This window comes from Terrapene carolina, unplaced genomic scaffold (genome assembly GCF_002925995.2).
Source record: "Terrapene carolina triunguis isolate 2854851 unplaced genomic scaffold, T_m_triunguis-2.0 Scaffold583, whole genome shotgun sequence".
NCBI lineage: Eukaryota > Metazoa > Chordata > Testudines > Emydidae > Terrapene > Terrapene triunguis.
In genome coordinates, this window is record NW_020664934.1 from 573725 (window position 1) to 601401 (window position 27677).

The 27677-nt window shown below is 47.3% G+C and overlaps 1 protein-coding gene across 2 annotated transcripts; it reads right to left on the reverse strand.

Annotated features, from left to right (window-relative positions):
• Nucleotides 1–3554: 3554 nt before the first annotated feature.
• On the reverse strand, nucleotides 3555–27270 carry ERFE (erythroferrone). 2 transcript variants are annotated; one of them, XM_024218601.2, is made up of 8 exons: nucleotides 26372–27270; nucleotides 17299–17421; nucleotides 16639–16732; nucleotides 14935–15158; nucleotides 12488–12596; nucleotides 8851–8941; nucleotides 6958–7033; nucleotides 3555–4617 (listed from the first exon to the last, which is right to left on the reverse strand). In XM_024218601.2, exons 1-8 carry the CDS (start codon nucleotides 26564–26566, stop codon nucleotides 4519–4521), a joined length of 1011 nt encoding a protein of 336 aa, XP_024074369.1. In that variant the 5' UTR covers nucleotides 26567–27270; the 3' UTR covers nucleotides 3555–4518. The 2 variants fall into 2 exon arrangements, with proteins under 2 accessions (XP_024074369.1, XP_024074368.1); XM_024218600.1 differs by lacking the exon at nucleotides 3555–4617 and having other exon boundaries at nucleotides 6838–7033.
• Between the last annotated feature and the right edge of the window lie 407 nt (nucleotides 27271–27677).

A 27677-nucleotide genomic window follows, 5' to 3' on the forward strand; every position in this document is an offset into this window, starting at 1 on the left:
GAAAGTCTAAGCAAATCATCCAACCAAGTGGGTATTCACCCACGAAAGCTTATGCTCCAATACATCTGTTAGTCTATAAAGTGCCACAGGACTCTGTCACTTTTTACAGATCCAGACTAACACGGCTACCCCTCTGATACTAAGCAAATCATAACGCTTTACCGTAGGTATTGGAACTGTAGTTGCAAGAACGTGCCTTTTTATCATTGTAATTTTGAGCCAGTTAAACACAGCTGTGAGGGGAGGAGACTGCCAAATAGAAATGGACAAAATCTGTAGGGGAAAGAAGAATTGTCTTGAGGCTTTTAACAGTAATTGCAGCCAAAGGCAAGATCAAAACTAGCAGGGGCGGCAGGTTTGTAGAAATTTTGGTGGTGCCCAGAATGTCCAGAGCCCACCTCCCCAAAATTCTGCCCCCACCTGGCTAAGGCTCTGGGAGGGAGTTTGGGTGGGGGGAAAAGGTCGGGGTGCAGGCCCTAGGCTGGGGGAGGGGTGCAGGCTCTGTGATGGGGTGGGGGTGTAGGAGGGATGGAGTTTGGGTGCAGGCTGGGTGTGGGGGTTCAGGCTCTGGGAGGGCGTGGGGGGGTGCGGCGCTTACCTGGGGCTCCTAGGCAGGGTGGCCCCGGGGGGACTCCGCTTGGGGTGGGACACTGACCCATCCTGCCCAGGGGCTGCAGGGAGGGGCCGGCAGCCACATGGAGTGAGCAGAGAGGAAGCTGCTCAGCTCTGCTGTGCTGCTGGTGGTTGGAGGGGGCCCCGGGCCATTTTAAATCACCTGGGGGATGCGGGGCTGGGTGGGGGGGGGAGCACCTGGGGAAAGTCAGGGCTGAGGGAGAGACCTGGCCTCAAACATTGCTGGAGCTGGGCCCCGAGCCAGGAATATTCCTGGTTCCCAGGCACCATGGGTCTATAGAAATTGCCGCCCATGAAAACTGGATAAAAATCATGAAGTAGCTGCTGATGTTGAGAAACTCAGTTTGAAAACTGCAGTCTTATTCTCATGCTCTCCTTTTCACCCATTCCTCTATAAAATGGTGGTTCTGAGTAGCTGTTACTCTACCTGCAGAAGCAAGGATTAAATTGCATCAGTTTCCAATTACCCATTCACAAATGGCTAATCTACCACGCTGGAGCAGTGACTTCATTGAATTTGGTTTAGCTGAGAACGGTATCTCAGTGTTATTAAACATGGTTATGTAATATTAAGAAGAAGGTTGACGGATGCATCTGGTCTACAATTCTGAAATTCAGCCTTTGTGCAAAATGTTTGTCAAGCCCAATTCTGGTGCCTTGGAAGTCAAGGGAAGTTTTGCTCTTGATTTCAGGGGATGTAGGGTTGCCCCTTTTAAAATGTTAAACGTGAAATTGAGCAAAAACAGTGGAGGCGCTTCCTCAAAAGACACTTACTCTTTTAAAGAGGTGAAGAGAAATCCTGGGTGCTAGCAAATCTACTGTCAGAAACTAAAGAGCAGGTTTCGACTTGCCTCTGGTAATTGTGTAGTGACGTGAACAGGCAGAGGATGCAATTATTTAGGAGCTTGGAAATTAATGGGGGGGGGGCGGGGAAGGGGAAAGAAAGCCACAAATGAGAGGGGAAAAATAGCATTACTGGTAACAATTCTCAGAACAAAAACAGCCTGCTCCTACTCCTCCTTTTCCCATCCCCCACTTGTCTCAGCTTATCAAAATAAGGGGGGGTGGAGGCAAAGGCAGTTGGAAGATGCCTGTAATGTAATGCCAGCTGGGAGTGTGACTGGCATCCGATAGGAGTGGATGGAGCATCTCTAAGCAGGGAAGCTTCAGGCTATCTTTACTGCTTTCAAGATGTGCACTTAAGTGCTTAAATACCTTTGAGGATCTGGAGCTGGGTGCACTTTCTTTTATTCCTTTTCTCTTTGCTGCCTCTGCTTTTGTGTGTGTCGCAAGTGTGAGGAGAGAGTCCTTTGTTTCCTCTTCCCATTTTCTCTACCCACACTTCCCTTTTGTTTTCTTTGGCTATAGGTTCATTTTTCTGTCATTCCTCCCCGTCTCAAACCTCTCTGGTGAAACATTACTGAAAGCACAACTCAAGTCAGTTACATAAATATATTCCATATTACAGTACCATCCAATAAATATTTTTTCATAAAATGCTTTATACCATACATTTATCTATACTGCAGGGAGAGGAAAAACCTGGAATGTAGGAGTTTCACAATAGCTGTAGCTTGAAGACAAATTGCAATCTGCTTTTGGAGGACCAGGGCTAACCTTAGCTTTATTGTAGTCAAAGATGGGAGGCCTGCTGACGTTTCCAGCGTAGGGTGGCCTGGGTGAGCAACTTACTGAGAGAACACCCAAGACAGTTTAGCTGTCTTGTCTAGACTTTTTATTTAGCGTTTCAACACTTGCTTTAGTGTTTTGCTGTGAAGAATAGCAAACGATTATGAAGACATCCTGAACAGAAGTCCATTTTGGACATTCTGCTGCTGAGCAGTGTTACCCCTCGGGGGGACATGCTGAGTTGTCCTTCACTAAATAGCAGTAGGCTGGGTTTATTTTAAGGACACAAGCAGATTGGCTCTGCAAGCTGCACCATGTCCCCTACTCCCACAGACTTCCCAGGGGACTGCTCACCTTGCAGGATCAATGCCTAAGAGTGAACTCCTGCTGTCCTTTTTGGGTGCCTCTTCATTACAAGAATAGCTGTATTTTTCCCTTGTGTTAACTAATGTGGTAAAATCCTAATTAAGACAAGGCAGTTAACTTGTATGAAACAGTAAAGCCTGGCAGTGTCCTTCAGATCTTACTTTGACCTGCCATGGGGAACCCTGACGTTTGCCTTGGTCTGCTGATTTGTGTGAAAGCTACAACATGGTCTGTGTTCACTAGGATTTTACCACGTAGTAAGAACACAACTTCTTTTCCTAGCAAAGAGAAGGGCTTTCAGGCTTGAATTCTCCACAACTTCAGTGGGAGTTCAGCTAGAGTAAAGACTGCAGGAATTTGGTGTGTAAGTTGCTATATACCATAAAAAGCTGAAAGCACCAAATTTTTGAACTTGGGGCTTATGTCCTACTTTGTATGTTACCAAGGCTCCAAATTGAGACTTGTAGAGCTTTTCTAAGACAACAGTTAGGGTATAGCTACACTGCAATGAAAAACTCGCAGCACTGAGACTCAGAGCCCAGGTCATTTGATTTGGGCTGTGGGGCTAAAAATTGCAGCAAAGATGTTGAGGTTCAGGCTGGAGCCTGGGCTCAGCATGAACCTGAATGTCTATACTGCAATTTTGACCTGGGCCAGCTGCAGCCATGCTGCTGGTCTTTTATTGCAGTAGAGAGGTACTTACAGTTTTCTAACCAGCGAATTATATGAGCTGGTTTGTAGAGAGCGCTAGTATTTTATGTAAAGGACAGCATATGTAGCTTTTTCCTGAAAGATTTTGTGAAAGTTCTGCCAACAGCAAATGCCCTAGTCCAAATTAACTTTGTTTCCTGAAAGGAGAGTTTGCTGTGAAAGCAGTTCCTCTAGCAGGACTGGAAAAGCTTTGTTGGTGGGGGAAAAAAAAAAATTCAGAGAGAGTTGAGCCCCTTGTCCTGCTATCATGAAGGTGGAGCTGAGTGTAGTTCTAGGATATCTCATTGAAGTTCTGGCAGGAGCTCAGGAATTAAGTACATGGTACTAAGAAATGAGACTGCATCTTTTTCTTTCCCTGCCTTTGTTATTAATTTAGGGCCCATTCCTGCAGCCCTTATTTATGCACGTAGTCCCATTGGGTTAATCGGAGTTAGACTGCGCTATCGGGACTAAAACCAGGCGTAACGGTGAGTATCTCCACCACCCATTGACTGGGCTCTCTGCCATGGGCAGAGAATGGGGTGGTGATGTGAGTACACAGTGCCTAGGAAGTGGAAAATCATTGGATAGTAATTCACGTTCTAACTAGTCTGCTGCCTTATCAGGACACTGCTCTGCATTGAAAATTAACTTCCAAGTACCAGTGCCTGCTGATAGCAAACCTTAACTGATGAGCTATAAGAAAGCTAGAGCTATATACATAATCTGGCTTTGGCTGCTGAAAAACTGAACAGCAAAAAATTGCCAAAGTGCTAGTCTATGGGTGAAGGCTTCTTCAAATCACCTTTTCCTAAGCATTCGTGCTTGATTGGGGGGAGGGGTTCCTTTATAAAACTTGGTCTGGTTTTAGAAGTCAGCCATATTATAATTGTCCATGTAAAATACGCTTCAAAATCTGGCCATAAATGAAATTAAAGGGGGATGGATTTAGTGAGTCCTCCTTTTTTCATGCTTCCAATTTTCTTTCCGGCTCTCCATCATCTTTGGATGCTTGAGATCTTGTGCAAAGTATGGTGGCTGGTGGCTGGGTTTTGCAGCATAAGCAGAATCTGTAGAGACTGCTGCTCCTGACCTCACTATGCTTTGCTCCCTGTGCGTGGGTGGGAACGAATTAAGGTGGTTCTTGCTGAAGAGACCAATTCAGCTTACAGCGTGTAAGGGCAGGTGGTTTGAGACCATTCACACCCCCAGAAGAACAGCGCTGAAATCCGAGCCACTTCGAACAGTGAGGGATGATCCAGTGGCATTATCTACAAAAACCGAGGCATACTGGCCAGCCTGAAAGGGAGAAATGAGAGTGACAGTGAAAATAGTCCCAGGTTGCCACAATCAGCACATAGAGGAGTGTGTCATGTAAATGCAGCAGATCTATAGTTTAGCAAAGCAGCAAAAGTAAGTTTCTACATTTCGGTGGGGCTACTCATCTGTTTGACAGCAGGCTTCAGTGCATTGCTCAAGTGGGGCTAGAGAGTGTACAAAATACACAGGATATGCAAAACAGCAGAGTCCTCATTATAACCTTAACTTTGGCATTTCCCACTTAGTAACATCCTGGTGGATAATTCGGAACCATCCTACTTTGGAGATTGGTTGAGCCCTGACCCAAACTAGCATGTGCTATTGGCTTGTAGCAGCCTGTACTGGCTGCAGCACTGTGCAGAACAGCTTAGCATTCCACATGGCAGCCCCGCCCACTCAGCCATGGCATTCTCTAGGGCAGGGCCTACCTAGTTATGTAGGTTGTGATGCACTACTTAAAGTTGAGTCACGTTTTACACTTAAAGCAGAACATGGGGCAGTTTCTGTCCCTTGTTCCAGCCCTTCTGGCTATGGTCATGCTGCACCACTAACTCCAGGGTGGTGGGACCCAGACTGGTGGACACAGTGTTTCCAAGCTCATGCTTGAGTGTTCCCACACCACTGTAAACCTGGGTTTACAAGTGCTGGACTCATAGCTATGCTAACAGTCATACTGCAAATGCAGACCTTCTGACTTGGGTCTGGGGCATGACCTGTATCCATAGTGCAAAATTACAGGGCTTAGACCTGAGACACAGTGGGACTTGGGCTGATCCACTCTCTAGCAAGGTCATAGAACCTGGGTCAGATTGTGTGTGGGCTTGGGCTCAAGCCTGAGTCAGAGCCTGGACTTAGTGTGCAGTGTTTATACCCTATATAGCATGCTAGCCGCATCGAGGGCGCTGTAAAAAGCCTGGAAGGGGAGGAAGAATTCCCCCACCACAGACAAAGTAGGCCCTGCCATGGCTGAGTGGAATGCTAAGCTCGTTCTGCACAGTGCTGCAGCCAGTACAGGCTGCTACAAGCCAACAGCACATGCTAGTTTGGGTCAGGGCTCAACCAATCTCCAAAGTAGGATGGTTCCGAATTATCCACCAGGATGTTACTAAGTGGGAAATGCCAAAGTTAAGGTTATAATGAGGACTCTGCTGTTTTGCATATCCTGTGTATTTTGTACACTCTCTAGCCCCACTTGAGCAATGCACTGAAGCCTGCTGTCAAACAGATGAGTAGCCCCACCGAAATGTAGAAACTTACTTTTGCTGCTTTGCTAAACTATCCGTTCTCCTTTTCAAAACCAAACCCTTTGGGCTGAGACCAAACATCTGAATGTGACTGATCTGTATCCCTCTCTATTGGGAAACACTAAAACAGTGCAGTGCAAAAGCTCTACCCTTTAGTAATGGGTGTCTGCCAATGGTGGGCGTTGGTCTATCAGTGCTATGGTGCATTATCCCTTAAGGTGCCTTAGGCAGCTGGCTTCCCCATTGTCCTGCACCTCATGCAGGCATTTACCCAATCAAAATAGTAGCATTTTACATGCACTTTATAGAGGTGGTAATGACTACACAAGCTGCCAGGCAGGGGGGAATCAGGACTACGGTATTTAGTACCAGAGTAGTTGGCTGGTTCTATGGCTATAAGCCACTGACTGTAGGCAAGGTCACCCTAAAGACTAAACCCTGCAGTACTGTGGCAGATCACTGGAGGGACTCGGGTCTACATCCTCAAAGATCTTTAGGTGCTTAATCCTGTTTAAATCAGATACCTTTGACATTCTGGGTCTCAGCCCCCAGAGAGATGGAAGGCTGATCATGCCAGTATTATTGAGGCTGGTTTTAAAAAATGATGCAGAGTCAGCCTGAGGAATGAACTTCCTACCCAGCTGCAGAGGAAAGCCAGCACAGAAGCACGTGCCTGTCATCTTCACTGGTTGGTTCCAGTAGCACCCACAATGCAGGGCGCTTTCTGTAGAAAAGGACACGGCTTCCTGCATTGAAGAGCTTGTAAACCACAGTGACTTCCTGCTGCACTTGGGAATGGATGTGCTCAATTAGGGTATGTCTGCAACGCAATCAGAGGTGTGATTACAGATGGGGTAGGTATACTCCTGTTTGCTTTGAGCTAGCTAGCATGCTGAAAATAGCATGGACTTCAGTGTGGGCTGTACAAAGCTGCCTAGCCCCCCTGTGGGTAGAGTTATTGTTGTGAAAAGTTAGCTGCCCAGTTGTGCTGCATGCTCATGTCAATAGCACACTGCACGAGGTGGGTCTGCCCATAAGGAACACCCCTTGGCCTCATTAGTTTGCCCATGTTTACCTGTAAGTACAGGACTCCACTGACTGAGATGGTGAAAAGTTCACTGCTGTCCAAACCAGCCACCGTCTCCAGAGAACTGAAGACAAGAAACAGCAATGTCAGCACTGAAGTGATCCATGTACAACCCAGAATTCACCTACTAGCCAGTTATCTACAGTAATAGAGAGTGATTGCCTCCCCCATCCCCAGGTCCAGACATTAAAGAGAAGGGGAGGACTGCACAATGCCCTGGCAAACTTGTCTCCTCTCTGCAAAGCTGCTCATTACCCTCTGTATCATTATTTACATTTAATTCTAAATTTTGTTTAAAAAAACCAAACCAAGTATAGTCCTCAAGAATGGTCCCAGGGGTGGCCTGGCGCTTGACTGCCTCTTGCCATGGAGTAGGTGCAGCATGGTCAGAGGCTCAGTAGGCCTTCTCATGCCCCCATGCTGATGTATTTATCTCAGCTATGTTCTGGAGGGTTCATCCCATCCATCAATTTATTATGCAAACAAAGGCTAGGGATAGAGTGCTTTTCCCCACTAGGACTGGCTCACAGAGGGTCATAGAGTTTATGGCTGTAAGGGACCAGCAGATCACCCCCTCTGACCTGTATATTACTGGTCCCCTACACCCCCGATCATCCACACACTCAACCCAACAACAGACATTAGAAAAAAGTATTACAGCCCACAGGAGACTCAAGATGTGCCACAGGAATGGACTAGGAGGGCCCAAGGTGCATCAGTGCTCGCGGCCCCTGCAATGGCAGGGAAATGATTATGAGATAGCTCCAGATAATCCTGGATAGTGACCTGCCACATGCTGCAGAGGAAGGTGAAAAAGCCCCAACTCACTGCTAATCTGACCTGGGGGGAAATTCCTTCTTGACCCCATGTATGGCCATCTAGCCTACCCTGGTTGTGACTGGAAGCCCTTACAATCTGATGGCAATGGGATCACTCATATGAAATGAGTCATATGAGTTGGGATGATTTAGTGGGGTTGGTCCTAAATGCTAAAATTTCAAAATGTCCTGTGGAATGAAAATTTCAAAAAAAATTTCCATTCAAAACTATTAAAACATTTCATTTTGAGAATGTCAATTCACTTTGCTTTGATGTTTATATGATATTAAAATATTAAATGTATGTAAATAAACATTTGATATACTATAAAAATCAAAACAAAATGAATCAGTCATAATGAACACCATTTTGACACTCTCAAAATGAAACGAGAAAATTGAAGTCATTTCAACTTTTTCGCTTCAAGCATGTCATCGAAATTGACACATTCCAGTGAAACATTTGGATTTTGATGAAACTGCACTTTTTTGGTGGAAAACTGTTCCACTGACATTTTTTTGACAAGTGGTAGCTGTGATGATACTTGTAGATCCAGTTACAGGCACCAGTCCAGTGCAGTGCTCAATGCAGTTCAGGACTGGGGCACATAAAGGACATACAAAGGTGACATTATGTCACCTGATCTGGGGGCCAAGCCAGTTGCTAGTCTATGTTAGATCAGCCTTAAGGCTGCTCTAGTTTAAACCCAGCTATCAATGGCCCCCAGAAGCTATTCAGGCAGCTAGGAATCACCAGGGTGCAGGGATACCCCAGACAGGATCTCTCTCCCAGCCAGATCCCCTACTCTGAGAGATGAGAAAGGGGATGGTGTGGAAGCAGCTACAGAGGTTCTAGGCCACCCTGGGATTTCCCCTACATAGGAAATCCTCCACCAGCTCCCAACAGCCATAGTGGTGCCATGATCTGTGTGCCCTATGCACTGTGGGCCCCTCCTTTTTGTGAACTCACCTTCTGGGCTAATAGAGAGAAAAACAGTTTTTACATTTAAAAGAAGTCTGGCTGTGCTAGCAGGGAGGGCATGCCTCTACCAGGCACACTCACATGTTATGTTGACACAGAGACTGGACGCAGATCAGTACCCGCAGGCGATCTCTCGCACGCTGTTGTCCTTTCTTCTGTTGTTCTCCATGAACTATAAACACAGAAGAGCTAATGAGACAGGGATGAGATGTTCTCCCCTTCTGAACAGAACCCCCTGTAAAGGCCTTAGGCCTCAGCCCCCCAGGGAAGCCAGACATGCCCACACAGCTGGCCAGCCTGAATGCTCTGATTGAATAGCTGGGTCTGGGCCTCAGCTGGTGTAAATTAGTGTAGCCAAATGATCGTCAGTGGAACTACATCAAGTCATACCCACAGTATGTTGACTCCAGTGGAACTATGCTGATTTACACCAGCAGAGGATCTGGCACAGTAACTTCAATGGAGCTACACTTATTTATGCCACTAAGGTTTCTGTCCCAAAGAGTCCTGGAGGATGACTATGGAGGAGTATAAAAATATTGCTCGAGTATGCAGGGGTGTAATCAGGAAGGCCAAAGCACGATTGGAGTTGCAGCAAGGGATGTGAAGAATAACAAGAAGGGTTTCTATAGGTATGTTAGCAACAAGAAGAAGGTCAGGGAAAGTGTGGGACCCTTATTGAATGGGGGAGGCAACCTAGTGACAGATGATGTGGAAAAAGCTGAAGTACTCAATGCTTTTTTTGCCTCAGTCTTCATAGACAAGGTCAGCTCCCAGACTGCTGCACTGGGCAGCACAGTATGGGGAGGAGGTGAGCAGAGCTCAGTGGTGAAAGAACAGGTTAAGGACTATTTAGAAAAGCTGGACATACACTAGTCCATGGGGCTGGATGCACTGCATCCAAGGGTGCTGAGGGAGTTGGCTGATGTGATTGCAGAGCCATTAGCCATTATCTTTGAAAACTCATGGCAATCAGGCGAGGTCCTGGACGATTGGAAAAAGGCAAATATAGTGCCTATCTCTAAAAAAGGGAAGAAGGAGAATCCAGGGAACTATAGACCAGTCAGGCTCACCTCAGTCCCTGGAAAAATCATGGAGCAGGTCCTCAAGGAAACCATTTTGAAGCACTTGAAGGAGAGGAAGGTGATCAGGAATAGTAAACATGGATTCACCAAGGGCAAGTCATGCCTGACCAATGCCTGATTGCCTTCTATGATGAGACAACTGGCTCTGTGGGTATGGGGAAAGCAATAGACGTGATACACCTTGACTTTAGCAAAGCTTTTGATATGGTCTCCCACAGTATTCTTGCCAGCAAGTTAAAGTAGTATGGATTGGATGAATGGACTATAAGGTGGATAGAAAGCTGGCTAGATCGTCGGGCTTAATGGGTAGTGATCAACGGCTCGATGTCTAGCTGGCAGCCAGTACCAAGCGGAGTGCCCCAGGAGTCAGTCCTGGGGCCAGTAGTGTTCAACATCTTCATTAATGATCTGGATGATGAGATGGATTTGCACCCTCAGCAAGTTCACAGATGACACTAAGCTGGGGGAGAGGTAGATACACTGGAGGGTAGGGATAGGGTCCAGAGTGATCTAGACAAATTGGAGGATTGGGCCAAAAGAAATCTGATGAGGTTCAATAAGGGCAAGTGCAGAGTCCTGCACTTAGGACAGAAGAATCCCAGGCTGGGGACCGACTGGATAAGTGGCAGTTCTGCAGAAAAGGACCTGGGGATTACAGTGGATGAGAAGCTGGATATGAGTCAACAGTGTGCCCTTGTTGCCAAGAAGGCTAACGACATATTGGGCTGCATTAGTAGGAGTGCTGCCAGCAGATCAAGAGAAGTGATTATTCCCCTCTATTGGGCACTGGTGAGGCCACATCTGGAGTATTGTGTCCAGTTTTAGGCCCCCCACTACAGAAAGGATTTTGACAAATTGGAGAGAGTCCAGTGGAGGGCAACGAAAATGGGGCACATGACTTATGAGGAGAGGCTGAGGGAACTGGGCTTATTTAGCCTTCAGAAGAGAAGAGTGAGGGGGGATTTGATAGCAGCCTTCAACTACCTGAAGGAGGGTGGTGAAGCACTGCAATGGGTTATCTAGGGAAGTGGTGGAATCTCCATCCTTAGAGGTTTTTAATGCCCGGCTTGGCAAAACCCTGGTTGGAATGATTTAGTTGGGGTTGGTCCCGCTTTGAGCAGGGGGTTGGACTAGATGACCTCCTGAGGTCTCTTCCAACCCTAATCTTCTATGATTCTATGATTCAACAGCATCACCATGCTGTGGAGGCAGGGCCGGCTCTAGGCACCAGCAAAGCAAGCAGGTGCTTGGGGCGGCAAATTTGCAGGGGCGCAAGAATCCAGCATGAGAGCTGAGAACCAACAGGGAGCCCTGGGAGCTGTAGTTCCTTGGTTAGCTCCCTGCCTATAGAGCCAGCCCTGGAGCAGGGAAAGAACTACATTTCCCAGCATGCCCTCGGCCGCAATTAACAGGAAAGGGAGGGGAAAGGAGTGTAGAACTGAAACCTCATGCTGCAGCTTGCTGTAAATGGTAGGGACAGAGCCAGCTCTAGGTTTTTTGCCGCCCCCCACCTCAGCCCTGGGCTCCCCCTGCACCGCTGTGTTGCCCCAGCCCTGGACTCTCCCCTGCCCACACCCCCTGCTGCCCCAGCTCTGGCCCCCACCTGCACCCCCCTGCTGCCCCAGCCCTGGGCTCTCCCCCCACCCGCATCTCCTGCCACCCTAGCCCTGGACTCTTCTCCCTGCACCCGCACTCCCTGCTGCCCCAGCTCTGGCCCCCACCTGCACCTCCTGCCGCCCCAGCCCTGGGCTCTCCCCCAAAGAAAGAATTGGGTGGACTAAATGGACATTGCACCTCTCTATCTGAAGCCTAGCAAGGCAGGTACGTGGATCCCACTAGAATGTAAAATGAAAAGTAAGGGAGGGGAGGCTCTACTAGACTGGGCAGCTTTAGATACAGTACCAGGCACGTAGGAGGATTTACACTTCTGAGCCATGGAAGCAGAAATTGACTTTTCCAGATTTAGCTAATATTCAGAAAGGGAATCCAGCACCTGCCTTCCAGATTTGAACACCATCAAAATTCAGGAGTGCTCAAGCTCAATTTGGGCAGTTGTTACTTCATTTCTCCCAAATCAAATATACTGATCCCCTGTAACTTGCTGTAGGAAAAAGTAGAATAAATTGAGCAAGAAATGCTTCCCAGTGGTTATTAGGACTGGAATTGCTATTTTCAAAGGCCATTGCTTTATTATTATTATTATTATTATTATTATTTTTAAGTTTTAGTTTTATTTGTTTAAAAGGAAGACAGTGATATTGCATTGGCAAATTCCCCATAGAAACAAAGAATGGAACAAAAGAATAATAAAGGCACCTCAACTTTTCCTCATTTATGTAGGACAGTCTTATAATATGCATCCAGATAGCCTTCAATCACACAAGCTGAAAATTGTTCCACTTTACTGCAGTTCTGTAACCATATGGGAACCAATCCTGTCTGTGTTCTGTGCACATCCAAAATTCCTGCTGAATGACCCGCCCTGGGAGCGAGTTACCAGTGACCCAGGGCTGGGGCGGCAGGAGGGTGCAGTGAGGGGGCAACCAACATTTTTTTTGGTTGGGGCAGCAAAAAACCTAGAGCCGGCCCTGTGTGGAGGCCAGCTCCGTGTGCCAGGCAGCAGGAAAGCTTACCGATGTGCAAGGTGGCGGTGAAGGTGTAATATCCTGCAACAGGTGCTGTGTATTGGCCGCTGGTCAGGTTCAGCCCCAGGCCTCGATGGAACACCCCCTCTTTCTGAGGCTAGTAACAAAGAGAAAGGCAAGACTGCACACACTGCGAAAGACCATCCCAACTCTACATATTGCATTAGGAGATGGGCGCTCAGCTAGCAGCATCCCCTTAGGAAACAGACATGCACTGTGTCTGCAGTGCAAGCAGAGGGTGATCGCAGCACGCAGAGTATAACTGTATCTACACTAGGCCTCTTACTGCCATAGTTATTAAGTACAGACTAGGCCTAACAACGTATTTGAAAATTTGTCTTGTTCTCTAGTTGTTCACAGATTATCTGACGTCTGACCATGATTGTTTTCAAATGTGTTTGTTACTCAGAATTATTCATCAAATAATACCTGCAAGCAAATTTTGATAAGTAGATTAAAAAGGGAGGATGGCTGGTGAAGGACTTTGGAAAGCTCAGAGTTAGGGTTGCCAGGTGTCCAGTTTTTGACCGGAAAGTCTGGATGAAAGGGGACCTGTACAGTGTCCAGTCACATGTACTGACGACACCAAAAGTCCAGTTACCACAGGTGGGGGGGGGGCCAAGGGAGTAGGCACTGGGTCATCAACCCCTGCCAGCCCCTGCTCAGCTGGGGCCGTCTCCTACCTGCATCTCGTGGGCGGGCAGGCTCCCATCCTAGCCCCGGAGTAGAGAGCGCCCAGTTGTGTGTGGGGGAGAGGGGGCGGGGACGGGATCAAGGAAGGGGAAGGGAGGAGAGTTGCGAGTGATGGGGGCGGGGGCCTCGGGGAAGAGGCGGAGCAGGGGCGGGGCCTCGGGGGACGAGGTGGAGCGGGGAGGTTCCGGCTTTACTTCTGTAGTGTCCGGTTTTCGGAAATTAGAAAATTGGCAACCCTACTCAGAGTCCAATTCCTAGCTCTGCCACAGACGTCTTATGTGGCCGTGGGCAAGCTGCATAATCTCTCTTTGTCTCTTTTCCTCATCTGGAAAATAGGGATAATAGTACTCCTTTAGTCTTGTCTGTATAGGTTGTAAATTCTTCAGGGCAGGGAATTCTGGGTTGTAGTGACACTATGAGGAGAAATCGTGGAAAAAAAACGCATGATTCTTAACTGTATGTGTAGTATATGGCATCATTATAGAGCAGAGTTTTTAAGGTTGTTCTGGGTGTCTTAACTGCATTTACAGGTCTTAATATAAAGTAGAACATCAGAGTTATGAACATCAGAATTACAAATTGACCGGTCAACCACACTGCTCATTTGGAACCAGACGTACACAATCAGGCAGCAGGAGAGACCAAAATAAAAGCAAATACAGTACAGGACTGTGTTAAATGTAAACTACTTTAAAAAAAAGGGAAAGATCTAACAAGATTAAAAATATGATTTGACAAGGTAAGGAAACTGTTTCTGTGCTTGTTTCATTAAATTAAGATGGTTAAAAGCAGCATTTTTCTTCTGCATAGTAAAGTTTCAAAGCTGTATTAAGTCAATGTTCAGTTGTAAACTTTTGAAAGAACTGTAATGTTTTATTCAGAGTTATGAACAACCTCCATTCCCGAGGTGTTCATAACTCTGAGGTTCTACTGTATCTAGATTCCATGTATGTTTAACCTTAACTCTGAATTTCCTGGTCTGTAATGCTTATTTTGGGGCTAAAAATAACATCCCTGTAATATTTTCGTATCCTAAGTTACTGATGTGTACTCAGCCTTATCTCCATTGATACATAAAAGTTTGTCTAGGGATTTTAATTGGCCTGCAATTGGCTAGGAGGCTCAAAGGCAGTAACTCCCCTTCCCCCACCCCTGGCACACACACCTATAGTATGGCACAAATGGCAAGGTGCATTTGGGAGGTCAGGACCTGAACCAATGCTCATTGAAGTCAATGGGAATCTCCCCAGAGACTCCTGTGGGGGTTGGATTGAAGTTATATTCACCATCCTCGGAGAGATCAGATGCTGGGAATATAACTGTGAGAATAATGGATTTTTTTTTAATTCACTGGCAATTCTGAAAAATTGGGGGAAAAAAGATGCAATTTCAGGCTGAACCAAAAATGAAATGTTTCAGCAAATCAAAAAGTAGAAAAAAAATTGTTTCAGGTCAAACAAAATATTTCATTTAGGCAAAATTGAAATGTTTCATTTTGATTCCAGCCATTTAAAAACATTTTTTATTGGGTTTTTAAAATAAAATTAAAGAAAATTTTGAAACAAAAAGGTGTTTTGAGCCAACAATTTGAAACGTTTCATTTAGAAAAATGTCAAATTTTGGACTGTTTGTTTTTTGACCAAAACAATTTGGCGAAATCAACACAAATTCGGGAAACGTGTCAGTGTTGCTGAATCTGCATTTTTGCCAGTCCAGCATGGCAAACTCCCTCCCCCACTCACTATGTAATAGATCCGAAGTTCTTGCAGGGATCTCCGTTCAATGGAAATGTTTCTCCGTATTCGGCAGTGGAAGGCTGCCTCCACTCGATGCTGTGGCTTACTCTTTGCCAACGGACCAGCAACAAGTGCCAAGATGTCATCTTCTCCTCTCTCCTCCTCTTCCTCACCTTCCTGGCAACCTTCACAGGCCTTCAGGTTCATCCTCTCCCGCTCTTTTACCACCTCTGAGAGAACGCCCCCCAGAGAACCAGTTTTAGGAGTCACCGATGTACAAAGGGTTTTCACAAATGACTGCTCCCATTGGAGCCAATGGTAAAATGCCCCTTGATGTCAATGGAAGCAGGATGGACACTGGTGTGAATTCTAGTCAAAGCCCAGCAAGCTGGCACCATCATGTGAGACTGAATCCCAGTCATCCCTGCTTCATGTGCTTGATCCAGGCAAATGTTCCGTCCTGGTCATTTTAGGCAGCAGTGAGGTTTGTTGGAGAATGCTCCCATTGGTTTTCATTGCAGTCATGAAGCCAGGAAAGGGATATTAGTTCTCTGGGGTTCCCAATTATTGTTGCTGAATTTGATTCTTAAGTGTTGAGCCAAAAAGCTAATGGGAAATCCTCTGAGGTGTTGGAGATAAACAGGGAATGAGTTTGTGACACACACAAATCTCACTACACAAGTACACACCTACCACTGCAGTCAGAAGTAGGCTGTAGCCCACGAAAGCTTACGCTCAAATAAATTAATTAGTCTCTAAGGTGCCACAAGTACACCTGTTCTTTTTGCAGATACAGACTAACACGGCTGCTACTCTGAAACATCTCCAAAGACTGCAACGGAGGTTGGATTGGGGCTAAAGTCACTTCCCTAACACCCCGCCCACACAAACACAGACAAATAAGTACCTCATCACCAAGATGTGTGTTAGCAATTATTATTTGTGATATTAGACAAAGTGCACATTTGAGGTTGTAGTTAGTCATGTCCTGATGTGTGAGTGTAAAACTCTGTTCTGGAAAATTATGTCGAAATAACCGATACACTGAAAGTGTAAAGCTGCTCCTGGGGCTGGAGTTTGTCTGGCTGAGCACCCATGTAAGAGGGAGTAAGATACCACCCCAGACATACACCCCTTTCTGCCCTGCTTCAGTTACCTGGCTCTTGTGTCTGGGCAGGCAGGCTAAGCAGCACTGCATGCCAACTTACTGCCCCTGCACCCACCAAGGGGTCGACTCCCCATATGCACTAGACAGCAACCACTAAGGGCTTGTCTACACTGGCACTTTGCAGTGCTGCAACTTTCTCGCTCAGGGGTGTGAAAAGCCAGGCTGCCAGTGTAGATAGTGCACGAGTGTCGGGAGTTGCACTCCCAGCTCTGGTAGCTACGCCACTCGTGGAGGTGGGGTTTTTTTAGAGCGCTGGAAGACCTCTCTCCCAGCACTCTGCCGTGACTACACAAGCCATATTAAAGCACTGCCACAGCAGCGCTTTAGCATTGCAGTGTAGACTAGCCCTTACTCTCCTTAACCTCAACCCTGAGGGAGGGAGATCAGGTTCATAAGGTGACCTTGCCCCCCCAGTAGGACATGAGCTCTTGTCTCTTCAGTGTCACACTCCCTGCAGCATGGGGCACCCACCTCCCCAGCCCAGCTGGAGTGCCTGTGGAGACGCACTCAGCCCACTCCATGCACTGGCTTTCATACTGTACCTTTCAGCAGCAGCCGGAAGTCCTTCAGCAATTCTTCTGGTGTCACCAGGGCTCCTTGAGGGCCGGGGGGACCTGGTGGGCCTGGCAGGCCAAACTGGAACCCCAGACAGAGCACAGAGCTACTCAGTTCAAATTAGGGCACAGCCAGCCAGTGTAGATCCAATAAGAATGACTCCATCCCGCAATGCCAGCCTCTAGTCACCCACATCCTGGCACCCTTCCCCTTCCCATTGCCCGAAAGGGCACCTGCCTGTTCTGAACTCTGTGCTGGAATCTAAGCAGGATTGGCCATCTCTGCTGGGTTGGTCACTGTTTTCAGCCCCACCCCCTCTGTCTGTTCTGGGCTCAGAAGGAGCAGGGCTGTTACACTAGGGATGCCATGGGCCCTCTGGGTTGGGGGCACAGTAGGCTTGGGCCAGGACTCTCCATGTGGGGTGGGGTGCAATGCGCCCAAGCTGAGGAGCTCTGTGATGGGAGGGGCACAGTGGGCCAGTGCCAGGGATGTCAGTGTAGGGTGGGCACAGCAGGCACAGTTCGGATCTCTGCATGGGGTGGCGGTGCAACAGGCCTGGGATCGCTGTGTGGGATGGGGTGCAACAAGTCTGAGCCGGGGCTCCCTGGGGTGGGTTGTACAGACACACCGGGGATGTGAATACATACCTTGAATTTTTTTGATTTGCCTTTGTCCCGTTTCTTGCTGTTCACCCCTTTGTTTGATTGTTTCATAAAGAGCATCCAGGCATCCCGGGGGTCGATGCTGCGAGACTGCTCAGGAAGGGGTTCCTGTAGGACGATCAAAGAATAAGAACACAGAAAGTGACAGTAATCAGCTCTGCGGGCTGCTGGGTGGTTCAGACATAGGTGGGTGCCATTCTTCATCGCTACTCCCATTACACAGTAGGGGCAGGAACTCAGCAGCCAGAAACCAGCCTGTGCTTTGCCGGAGTGTTAATGAGTTCCTTATCGCTGTGACTGCCTTAGCTGTTGGCCAGGGAGCTGTGCCCGTCTCACAGCGTGCAGGACATGGGGAACCTGGCTACCTGGGGGACCTCTGAAAAACTCTGGACTCAAAGAAACTCTGTAGAGGGCATGCTTCTCTCTGGGTGGGCGCTAACCCAGTGCCAGCAGCAGCAGTGTTTCTGGGGCGCATATTTTGGAGGGGATGTAAACGGAGGTCATTAAACAGCCCACAGCGCTTTTTGCAACCATGAATGTTAGCCCAGCTTGGGGGTGGGTTATAGGCATATGGGCCGGTGGTGCTGGTGTGCTAGTGCATTGCACGGGGCGGGGGGGAGGTATGGTGCATTAGTTGAGAGGTTTGGTGAGTTACAGCTAACACAGGTCCACTTAAAACTTCACAAGAGCACAAATCAGCATCTTGGTGAAGTGCTAAGTCTTTACCGCAATTTCAGTTCGTCAGCTGCTGCCCTAGACTATTGCTGTATCTGTGACACAACTCCTGTTTCACCTAGCAAGTGTCATCACACCGAACTCACTGATACCATGCTCTGGCTTCCCTGTTGGATCATCTGGTACTGACAGTCCGTAATGTAACCACATATGTTCATTGACTGATGCTGAAATCAATATCAAAATATTGATCCAAGAAGTAAATACTAATCAAGGTGTAGTTGATGCTAAAGCTGGACGAGCACAAGTCCATGGGGCCGGATGCGCTGCATCCGAGGGTGCTAAAGGAGTTGGTGGATGTGATTGCAGAGCCATTGGCCATTATCTTTGAAAACTCATGGCGATCGGGGGAGGTCCCGGATGACTGGAAAAAGGCTAATGTAGTACCCATCTTTAAAAAAGGGGAGAAGGAGGATCCGGGGAACTACAGGCCAGTCAGCCTCACCTCAGTCCCTGGAAAAATCATGGAGCAGGTCCTCAAGGAATCAATTCTGAAGCACTTAGAGGAGAGGAAAGTGATCAGGAACAGTCAGCATGGATTCACCAAGGGCAAGTCATGCCTGACTAACCTAATTGCCTTTTATGATGAAATAACTGGCTCTGTGGATGAGGGGAAAGCAGTGGATGTGTTATTCCTTGACTTTAGCAAAGCTTTTGATATGGTCTCCCACAGTATTCTTGCCAGCAAGTTAAAGAAGTATGGGCTGGATGAATGGACTATAAGGTGGATAGAAAGCTGGCTAGATCATCGGGCTCAACGGGTAGTGATCAATGGCTCCATGTCTAGTTGGCAGCCGATATCAAGCGGAGTGCCCAAAGGGTTGGTCCTGGGGCTGGTTTTGTTCAATATCTTCATTAATGATCTGGAGGATGGCGTGGATTGCACCCTCAGCAAGTTTGCAGATGACACTAAACTGGGAGGAGTGGTAGATATGCTGGAGGGTAGGGATAGGATACAGAGGGACCTAGACAAATTAGAGGACTGGGCCAAAAGAAATCTGATGAGGTTCAACAAGGACAAGTGCAGAGTCCTGTACTTAGGATGGAAGAATCCCATGCACTGCTACAGACTAGGGACCAAATGGCTAGGCAGCAGTTCTGCAGAAAAGGACCTAGGGGTTACAGTGGACGAGAAGCTGGATATGAGTCAACAGTGTGCCCTTGTTGCCAAGAAGGCTAACAGCATTTTGGGCTGTATAAGTAGGGGCATTGCCAGCAGATTGAGGGACATGATCATTCCCCTCTATTCTGCATTGGTGATGCCTCATCTGGAGTACTGTGTCCAGTTTTGGGCCCCACATTACAAGAAGGATGTGGAAAAATTGGAAAGAGTCCAGCGAAGGGCAACAAAAATTATTAGGGGGCTGGAGCACATGACTTACGAGGAGAGGCTGAGGGAACTGGGTTTGTTTAGTCTGCAGAAGAGAAGAATGAGGGGGGATTTGATAGCTGCTTTCAACTACACCGCTACCTCGATATAACACGACCCGATATAACACCAATTTGGATATAACACGGTAAAGCAGTGCTCCGGTGGATTAAAGCAAGTTCAATTTAACGCGGTTTCACCTATAACACGGTAAGATTTTTTGGCTCCCGAGGACAGCGTTATATTGAGGTAGAGGTGTACCTGAAAGGGGGTTCCAAAGAGGATAGAGCTAGGCAGTTCTCAGTGGTGGCAGATGACAGAACAAGGAGTAATGGTCTCAAGTTGCAGTGGGGGAGGTTTAGGTTGGATATTAGGAAAAACTTTTTCACTAGGAGGGTGGTGAAGCACTGAAATGGGTTACCTAGGTGGAATCTCCTTCCTTGGAGGCTTTTAAGGTCAGGCTTGACAAAGCCCCTGGCTGGGATGATTTAGTTGGGGATTGGTCCTGCTTTGAGCAGGGGGCTGGACTAGATGACCTCCCTTCTAACCCTGATATTCTATGATTCTAATTCTTGTCTGGGTCTATCTGCGCTGCAGTCAGAGGTGTGACTGCAGCCCGTGTTGCCATACCCTAGCCAGTGTGAATAACAATAGCAGTGACGTTGTCTCAGCACGGGACTCTGGGTATGTCCTTACATGGCTAACCCATGCTGCTGTCTGTGCTACTGCAGCTTCTGTGTTACTCACACTAGCTAGACCTGAGCTAGCTCAGGTATGTCTGCACATGCTACAGTCACGCCTCTGACTGCATTGTAGCCATAGACTCATAGACTCATAGACTTTAAGGTCAGAAGGGACCATTATGGTCATCTAGTCTGACCTCCCGCATGATGCAGGCCACAAAAGCTGACCCACCCAATTTCCCTTATCTCAGCTGTTGAAGTCTCCAGATCGTGATTTAAAGACTTCAAGTCGCAGAGAATCCTCCAGCTTGTGACCCCTGCCCTATGCTGCGGAGGAAGGCAAAAAACCTCCAGGGCCTCTGCCAATCTACCCTGGAGGAAAATTCCTTCCCGACCCCAAATATGGCGATCAGTAGAACCCCGAGCATACAGGCAAGATTCTCCAGCCGGACCCACATTTTACCAGCGATGGCACGTTATTGCCTAATTAACTAAAATCACGTTATCCCATCAAACCATTCCCTCCATAAACTTATCTAGCCTAATCTTGAAGCCAGAGAGGTCTTTCGCCCCCACTGTTTCCCTCGGAAGGCTGTTCCAGAATTTCACCCCTCTGACGGTTAGAAACCTTCGTCTAATTTCAAGCCTAAACTTCCATAACTAGAGTGACCAGATGTCCCGATATTTGGAGCTTTGTCTGATATAAGCTCCTATTACCCCCTCTCCCCCCCTCCATACCAATTTTTCACACTTGCTATCTGGTCACCCTATCCATAACCCATGTGGCAAATAAGGCCAGAGCCTCCCCTAGTGTAAAGTGGCACCACTCCACTGAAGTCAGTGTCAACTTACACTAGCTCAGGGTCTGGCCCATGAAGTTTATAAAGCCCCTAGTATAACACTGGCACGTTGTTCATTGTAGCAAAGATCAGCCAGGCAAGATATCTAGGTATGAGTTCTGGCCCTAGTCTTTCCCTGGCTGTTGCAACAGCAGATGTGATTGTGGCAGAGGCAGTGGGCTAAGGCCTGCTCTTCCAAGGTATTTTGCCTAGCTGCCTACCTCTCATTGAAATCAATGAGTTCTGGGGGAAGGGAGAGAGGACATCAGGCCCTCAGCAGCAGCCCCTCTGGAAGATTACCGAGCAGTGTTGGCAGGTGCCAGAGGACCAGGCTCCAGCAGACCAGCTACTGTGGTCCACCTCCTGCCAGGTGTGATGGGTATTATGGAGAAGCCTCGGCTCCACCAATGACACAGCATACTTACTGTGGCTAGGAGGGATTCCTATCCCCTAGGAGGGATTCCCCCTAGTAAGCTAGGGGCATGGTTGGATGAGCGACTCACACTTGGTCCATAGAGTCTGGAGGGCTGTATGGCTGAAGGGAAGAGAACATGCCTGAGGTTTCATTTCTATTAGATGGGAATACTGAGGCACAGAGAAGCTGTGTGACTTGTCCAGGATCACACAGTGAGCCACCAGCATTGTGTGGATTAGATCCAAGATCTCCTGAGTCCCAGTGCTGTGCTCTGGTCACCCAGCATGCTGCTGCCCTTCACAGTGCTTGACAGCAAGAACATGAGTCTCCAGGCAGTATTAGTTTAGTTTACACCAGCTGAGGAGCTAGACCAGAGACATCTCCATACACCATTGTACAATACAACTGCATGGGCTACATTGGTGCCATCTAACTTGCTGCCCATTGTCACTTCCAAGTCCCTTCTCATGTTGCATGTGTGTTATTTCCCCGGGCGTGGGGGAGTTTACAGTTTATTAGGCTTCAAGCAGAGTACAAAAATCCACAGCATAAGCATCTGAAGAATTAGGTGCCATCTCAGCACTGCCAGGCACTTCTTGTGTGCCCTTGGGCCAGTCAGTGAACTTTTCTGTTGCCCCATCTCCCCCATCTCTACCACACAAGGGTGATGTGGGAAGGTGCCGGGGCAGTGCAGGAGCAGCTAGAGATCTTCCATTTGCTGTACTTGCCATGTCTCTCCACCTGCTCATTAGCAAGGGAACTGTACACCAGTGGGAGATGCAGGCAGGACTTCCAGATAGCCATCCCAAGGAGGCCAATCACACTAGTTCTGCTAGTAGTGCAGAATCCCTCCATCCACCCAAAGGAGGGGACCGACAGAAGCCCAAGTGGAGAAGGCACTGTTAGCCGCTGGCCAATGTCAAGGGTCTTAGAGGGAAGGTTGCTCCCTAAAGGGGTTGACAACACTGCATGGCTAGAGAACTGCCAGACAAGGAATGACATGTCCAGTCACTTAAAAGGCACATCTCACCTAATCAATTCCCTGCAACTGTGAGGGCCTACAGCACTGGTGGCAGCTGGGGCTCGCCTGTTCTCTGCCTGTGGCACACAGCAGGTTAGTCTCCTGAGGTCTGAACCATTTTAGTCTAACTAAAGTCATTGGGCTCAATACAGGGGTGTCTAGGGGAGGTTTAATGGCCCGAGATATACAGGAGATCAGAATAAATGAGTCCCTTTGGGCTTTGAAATTTATGAAATAACTGCCTAAAAACTCCCATCCTCGTGGGAAAACCATGGGCCTGACAAATAAGTTTTGTGTAGTTTTATGTCATGCACTTGGCAATCAATTCAACCAGAGCCTAATGTACTTTCCATTGGTGGCAGAGGCACCTATAGCCTAGCTGAGGTGCTTTTTAATATGTATTGTAAATAATAGTGGTCTACCATCTATTCCAAGTGAACAAAAGTCATCTTCAAAATATCACCAGCTACAGATCAACATAATCATACAAATGTCGGGCTGGAAGGGACATCAATAGGTCATCAAGTCCAGCCCCCAATGCTGTGGCAGGACCACATATACCTAGACCATCCTGACAGTTGTTTGTCCAACCTGTTCTTAAAAACCTGCAACAATGGGGATTTCACACCCTCCCTTAGAAGCCTGTTCCAGAGCTTAACTACCCATACAGTTGGAAAGCTTTTCCTAATACCTAACCTAAATCCCCCTTGCTGCAAATTAAGTCCATTACTACTTGTCCTACCTTCAGTGGAGATGGAGAACAACTGATCCCTGTCCTCTTTATAACAGCCCTTAACGAATTTGAAAACTGTTATCAAGTCTGTCTCAGTCTTCTTTTCTCATGACTAAACATGCCATGCTTATATAATCTCAGACTGATATTAGCATTTTTCCCAACTGGTCAACTCATATTCAATTTTTGATCCAGTATAACCCTTTTTGCAGTACTACCACCTAGCCAGTTATTACCCATTTTGTAGTTGTGCATTTCATTTTTTTTTTCTTCCTAAGTGTGGTACTGTGCACTTGTCATTAATGAATTTCATCTTGTTGATTTCAGACCAATTTGCCAATTTGTCAAGGTCATGTTCAATTCTAATCCTGTCCTCCAAAGTGCCATTTTAGTGTCCCCCATACATTTTATAAGCACACTCTCAACTCCATTATCCAAGTCATCCATTAAAATATTGACTAGTACCAGACTCAGGACAGAGCCCTGCAGCACCCCACTAGATATGCCCTCCCAGGGTGATGGTGAACCGTTGATAACTACTCTTTGATTGTGATCTTTTAACCAGTTGTTCACCCATTTTATGGTAATCTAGACAGCATTTCCGTAGTTTGCTCATGCCATGTGGCACTGTGTCAAAAGCCTTACTACAAATCAAGACATATCATGTCTACAGCTTCCCCTCTATCCACTAAACCTGTCAAAGAAGGAAATTAGGTTGGTTTGGCATGATTTGTTCTTGACAAATCCATCCTGGCTATTTCTTATAACCCTCTAGGGTTACAAATTGGTGAGTGAGAAGCAGAAGAGCTCTAGAAAAAAGATGTAACAAAGGCTGATTGCCCAAGTGTATAATTAGGCTGGGCAGAACTCAGTTTATAATTTTGAGGGATAATATCAATGTTTATTTTTAACCATTTGTTTAGAGTTTTATCAATTTAAATGTCCACATTTGCAGAAAATTGTGGCAGGGGTGTCTGCTAATGCCAGCAGACATTGCGATTCCAAAAGTTAAAGCTTTATAACTGTTAAAAAGACAAATTGTCAACATCCCATGGCAAACAATACAATGTGAATATCCTTAAATCAAAACTAAAATAATTTCTCAAGCAGCATTTTTCTTACTTTGCCTATCTGTAAATTTCAGTGATCATCAATGGAAATACTTTTTTGTTGGTTTGTGCGTGTATGGCAAAAATCAACATTTATTGACATTTACCATTAAAATCCTAATCCTTCCAAGCTTACATACCCAACAGGCCCGCACTGAGATTTGCTGCAAGTTAATTTTGGGTAAGAACAGGCCTGAATGATCATGGAAGCTGAATTTTTAATGTGCACTCCTGGAGCAGCACTATAAAACACCACTGCAGTGACTCCAGTGTATTGTGTTCCCAGTGTTTTAAACAAGAGCTCTGTGCACTGCTGCTGCTAATTTCGAATAGCTTGAAGATCCCAAGTCATCGGTATGGCTAGCCTCACAGCTGGCCCCCTTTTTGCCTGCCTTTACATCCACAGTGAGTTGGGGCACTTTCCAGATTGATGGTGCAGCACTTTGGACTCTCCCAGCCTCTCTGAGCAGGACCTGCTGGCAGAGCCCCCAAGGTCCACACATTTTTTAAGCAGCTAAAGTGTTTCTGTGCTGACTGATTTGCAAAGCTGCCCTAGCTGGGCTCCCCCAGCTAAGCAGCTCACCCAACTTAAGGCATTTACGAATCTCCCTAGCCCAGTGCAGTGGGCATTGTTGGAATGATGCCACAGAAGGCCCCCGGGGGTCGGGTGGGATATAAAAGAATACCCCTGTCAAACAGTAACAGCTGGCATCACTAGCCATAAGTTTTCCACCCATTCACAAACTATTGGACACAGCTTCCGTCTTTCCCCTGATCTGAGAGCAGAGGAATGAGGGTGGGAAATTCATTCTCCTGAGCAGCACTCTCATCTGGGAGAGAGTTTAACCCTGCCAATAGCACCTTTAATAACTGCTTGAGCAGATAAGTGGAAGGGATTTCTGGGCAGGTAAGGACTGAGCCTCCTGGTCCATCAGCTACTCCAAAGGATAGAATATGTGAGGGCTGGAGTTTAGGGCTCCTCTTAGAGCAATTCAGTTTTATCCTTCGGAGCTTGTCTGCACTCATATGGGAATGTGGGTTAGCAAATTATTGAGACAAATTTGGTGGTAGTGGACTAGAGTCTAAATTGGGATAATTTACACCTTCTCCTGGCCCCTCAGGTTAAATTATATTATCTTAACCTCCCACAAACCTACTTACACAGTCACCTTTGCACATCACCTCTGCATTTGGATTTGTTTTGAAAGTAGCACAGATATGGTCAACCAGGAACTCACAATTACCTTCTTGTAACATAAGAATAAAGGGACAGTCAGTGCGAGTGAAAGGCTACCAATTTAAAAAGAGATCAAAGGATTTTTTTTTGTATGCTGCACAATTGATCTATGGAACTCATTGCCACAAGGTATTAGTGAGGCCAAAAGCTTAGCTGAATTGAACAAAGGATTAGATGGTTGTACAGTTAATCAGAACGACATCAACTGTGACATTAGATAACATGCAAAATTTTAGAAGGGCTCTGAAACCTAATGTTTCAGGATATAAGCTGTCACTAACTGCTTGGGGAAAGGAAGAAACTGTCTCTCCATAATTGTCCATTATGAGGATTCTTGCCCCTGCCTCTGGAGTATCTGTACTTGGAGACAGGTTCCTGATCAGGTGGACCACAGGTCAATCCCACTGCAGTTTTTATGTGACACAGTTGATCAGCTGTAACCTATAAGCTGCAAGACAAACTCAGTGATTGTATGTTTCCAACAGAGCTGAGAAAATGTTTGCTCTTCAAAATATTTATGACAAAACTGGAAAAGATTTGGGGCACTTGCTAACATTTTATGAGCCAGTAGGCTTGCTTTCACAGCGTTTGGTTTGGTCCCCTCAGTGTGCTAGATTCTTTCTCATGGCAAAAGTCAGTTGCTCATTGACAATAAACAAGCGTAGTCACCCAAAGGTGAAAAAGTACAAAACCATCCCTACCCCTCACCCCAACTACCCACTCTGTGTGTGTGTGTGTGTGTAAAAAAAAAAAAAAAAAGTCATCACACAACTCAGATTCCCTGAGTAGATTTTACTTGCAATCACATTCACTCAGCTCAGAAATTACACTCTCTGCGCATCATCCACTTTGGTTGCTCTGAGTTTAGATCTGTGCTCAATTCCCTACAACTAGGTGCTGGTAGAATAAGTGCTTACCGGGTCGTTAGAGGCTGGCAGAGGCATGCTGCTTCTTCCCTGGCCTGTGGGATACTCATTCCACTGGGATTTCTTCTCTCGGCTTCTTCTGCTTCCAAGTTTCTCCGACCCCACTGAGCCAACACATGAGGCCACTGCCAGGCATCCCACACACAGTAATAGGAGCCAGTGGCTGGCAGGGAGGGATCCAGCCATCCTTCAACACGGCACCAAAGAGGTGGTCCTTTCTCTCCAGGAGCCAGAGTTTCTATGGCCACCCAGAGGCAGGCATTGTCCGTAAGAGCAAGAAGAAATCTGACTGTGTCCTGTCAGGAATGGCGTGTTTGGGGGAAGAGATGATACTCCAGCAATGTCAGGCCTGTCCTCCCATCAGCACCAGCTCAGGAGATGGGTTGCCCTTGCAGAACAGCCGGCTGGTACTCGACAGCTGAGCCACCTGGCCCAAGGAGAGGGCAATGTGTCCTACTTTGTGGGGGGAAAGCACATTGTGTAGGCTCAAGGATCCCTTAGAGAAATGTCCCTGTACTTCAGAGTACTCCCTGCTCCAATCCGCTCGTGAGAGCTCGGACCAAGAGTCTGGGCATGGGCTTAAAAACCCACCGGCTGGGGCTGAGTCCAGCTGGGAGAGGGCTATCTCCCTTGCTTGCCTCCTTTCTTGGGCTGCCTTTGGAGCTGTAAATACAGTCTCTTCCCAGCAGCTCTCATGTGCTCCTTCCCTTCACAGCTGGAGGGGCCAGGAGAATGCCCAGTTTCTCTGCTGGTGGCTCTCACTCCAGCCTGGCCCTGGCTGGGATCTGTGGCTCATGAGAGACACCCATGACTGGTGCACTGCCCTCTCTCTCCCTGGGTTTCTGTGGGCACTGCTCCTGGCGCAGCAGACCTTGGCTGTCTCGGTCTGATATTCTTGCTTACATCCACTCCTTTTAATGAGCTTGAATTCCCCGCCTCATAGGCACTGCCTCACGCACGCACTCCAGGGAGCCAGAGAGCCCCCTCCTGGCTTCAAGTGTTAGGTGCAACCATTTCCAGCCTCTGGCTCCATGAGCTAGAGACTGGCAGCTGGGATCCCAGGGACAGGTGCACAGAAGCTCGTCACACTATGTACAAGGCAATTTTCATGGAGAGGGCCACAGGCGAGAGGACTGAAGCAAATCCCCAGCCAGCAGCCTGTAGAATCCTTTCAGCCCACGGTGATCTGAGTGACCCTCACTGCGTGTCTGGCTGTGGCTGCAGTGGCTGGAGCTACCAGCTCATCCTGAGAGGCAATGGCCCCTATTTGCCCAGCGAAGAACTAACCCCATCCAGG

Bases quoted from the DNA above. Each gene is read 5' to 3' on its own strand.
- ERFE (XM_024218600.1), bottom strand. From the start codon at position 26,566: ATGGCTGGATCCCTCCCTGCCAGCCACTGGCTCCTATTACTGTGTGTG. The intron at 17,422-26,371 runs GTAAGCACTTAT...ATCGTCCTACAG, and splicing joins TGCCAGCCTCTAACGACCCG to GAACCCCTTCCTGAGCAGTC. The intron at 16,733-17,298 runs GTATGTATTCAC...CTGGGGTTCCAG, and splicing joins GCAAATCAAAAAAATTCAAG to TTTGGCCTGCCAGGCCCACC.